Source organism: Acanthisitta chloris, unplaced genomic scaffold (genome assembly GCF_000695815.1).
Source record: "Acanthisitta chloris isolate BGI_N310 unplaced genomic scaffold, ASM69581v1 scaffold33603, whole genome shotgun sequence".
In the NCBI taxonomy this organism is placed as follows: Eukaryota; Metazoa; Chordata; class Aves; order Passeriformes; family Acanthisittidae; genus Acanthisitta; species Acanthisitta chloris.
The window spans coordinates 25,960-27,681 of record NW_008664825.1 but is presented as its reverse complement, the minus strand read 5'-3'; the positions used below and the strand labels follow the sequence as shown (position 1 = coordinate 27,681).

Sequence of the window (1,722 nt, the reverse complement as noted above, 5' to 3'; positions counted from 1 at the left end):
ATATATTTATATATATTTGCTATCATACATCAAGTATATACGAATCCCATCACTTCTGTTATAATTTCTGCAGACATGGTCTGAACCAAAATCACCAACAACTACATCAAAAGCTTCCTGGTTATCATAGGAAATCGAAAGAGGATCTTTCCTCTTTTTTTTGTGTGTGTGTTTCAGCACTTGAAAGGATTCTTCATAAACTAGAGGTCCATAGACCATTTACAGCAGTCTTTATAAGCAAATTTACATATTTTGACATGCTTTTGTGAGGCAGTTAGTATCAAAATCCAATAGCATTTCTTACAGAACCATATGACTTTCTGCGATGCAGATATACATTTCATTTCTAAAAAAGCCACAGTTCCTTTTTCTACATCTGCTCTCATCAAATCCCCAGGATTCATTCATAAAACTGCTGCTGTTCCAAATGCTGCTGATGTTATCCCCTTGGTGGATAAAGACGTACACCCAATCTGGTGACATCATCGTGGGAAAGATTGGTAAGTAGGAAAATACCCTCCCCAAATCCATAAATAGTCTTTTCTATCTCTAAATCCTCATAATTCATGTCACCCAACAGTGCAATGCGATGAAGACACGACTCTGTGCAGGCTAAGGGTCTTCTTCCATCAAAGGAATCTCTAGGGGAAACAAAGAAATAGCATTGACTGCTGATTGTAATTTCCCTTTATACTTTTGCAGAGTATTAGTACTAGCAATTCTACAAAACCAGAAATGGACATTGTAAATATCTGAACAAGACATACGGTATTTCCAGTTTTAGACCCACTCATGCTCTAATACCTATATGAAAATAAGCCTACTAAAACTCCCCAGAATTTCTCAAACAAGTTAGGCCTGCAAAAACCTAAATGCCACTACATTAACCACTGAAATGGCATTAAGATTAGGCAGGGCCTTTTACTGACATTACTATAATTTATTCCTGTGCTTCTAGTTGTCCTCTTCCCCTTGTGATACCACTAAAATTATCCGAAACCATATAAAGCAGGAAGACTTCCTTCATCCAGACCTTCACCCACACTGAATTTAGGACACTGGTCTTTAGTTCAGTGACTGTGGAGAGCAGGATGTGAGCCTCTCCTTCTAAATGTCTCTGAGGAAAGCTATCTAATTTCGTTAATACCCTGAGCAGCACACCAATCAGAACTCAATGAAATGATAGTGCAAGGCATGTGTTCAATTTAAATGCAGGCAGTAACACATGGCACACCCTGCTCATACATGGCCCTGTGAGTATGTTCCCCTTATGCTGTGACCTCCATGGTCCATGGCTTAATGTGCACATGCGTCAATGGAAGGAATGCTTTGCTGTATGCAGATATGATGAGTTTGTTAATAAAGGCTGCTAATTTTGTCTCAGTATGAAAAATGATTTATTTTCTATTTCAAGGAGAAAATCCTGTTCTTTGCTGTGAAAGCCATGGCGTGTGAGGGAGTTGTGAGAATAGGAGCTGAGGAGCAGATGAATAGACCAGCACAGGTGAGATGATGGTTGGCTTTGCTGCTTTACACAACTGTTTGCTGTCATCCCTGTTGAAGAGACTGCTGTTATGGCGTCTGGACAGAAACCTTCTGGCCCGGGATTGAAATCACATGCACCACAGCTAGCACGGACAAACCACGGACGTGCAGCTCTTTGACCATGGAGCTGTATGATTTTTTAAAATGTCCACATTAGGACATGGATAAAACATGGAG

At 39.9% G+C, this 1,722-nt stretch overlaps 1 protein-coding gene across 1 annotated transcript in view; it reads right to left on the bottom strand.

Annotated features, from left to right (window-relative positions):
• Positions 1-1,722, bottom strand: part of SUSD4 (sushi domain containing 4) — a 26,119-nt gene continuing 24,397 nt past the window's right edge. The window contains exon 9 of the mRNA XM_009071508.1: positions 1-641. Within this exon, the coding sequence (XP_009069756.1) occupies positions 613-641 (29 nt within the window). The 3' untranslated portion in view covers positions 1-612. The remainder of the gene's footprint in view (positions 642-1,722) is intronic.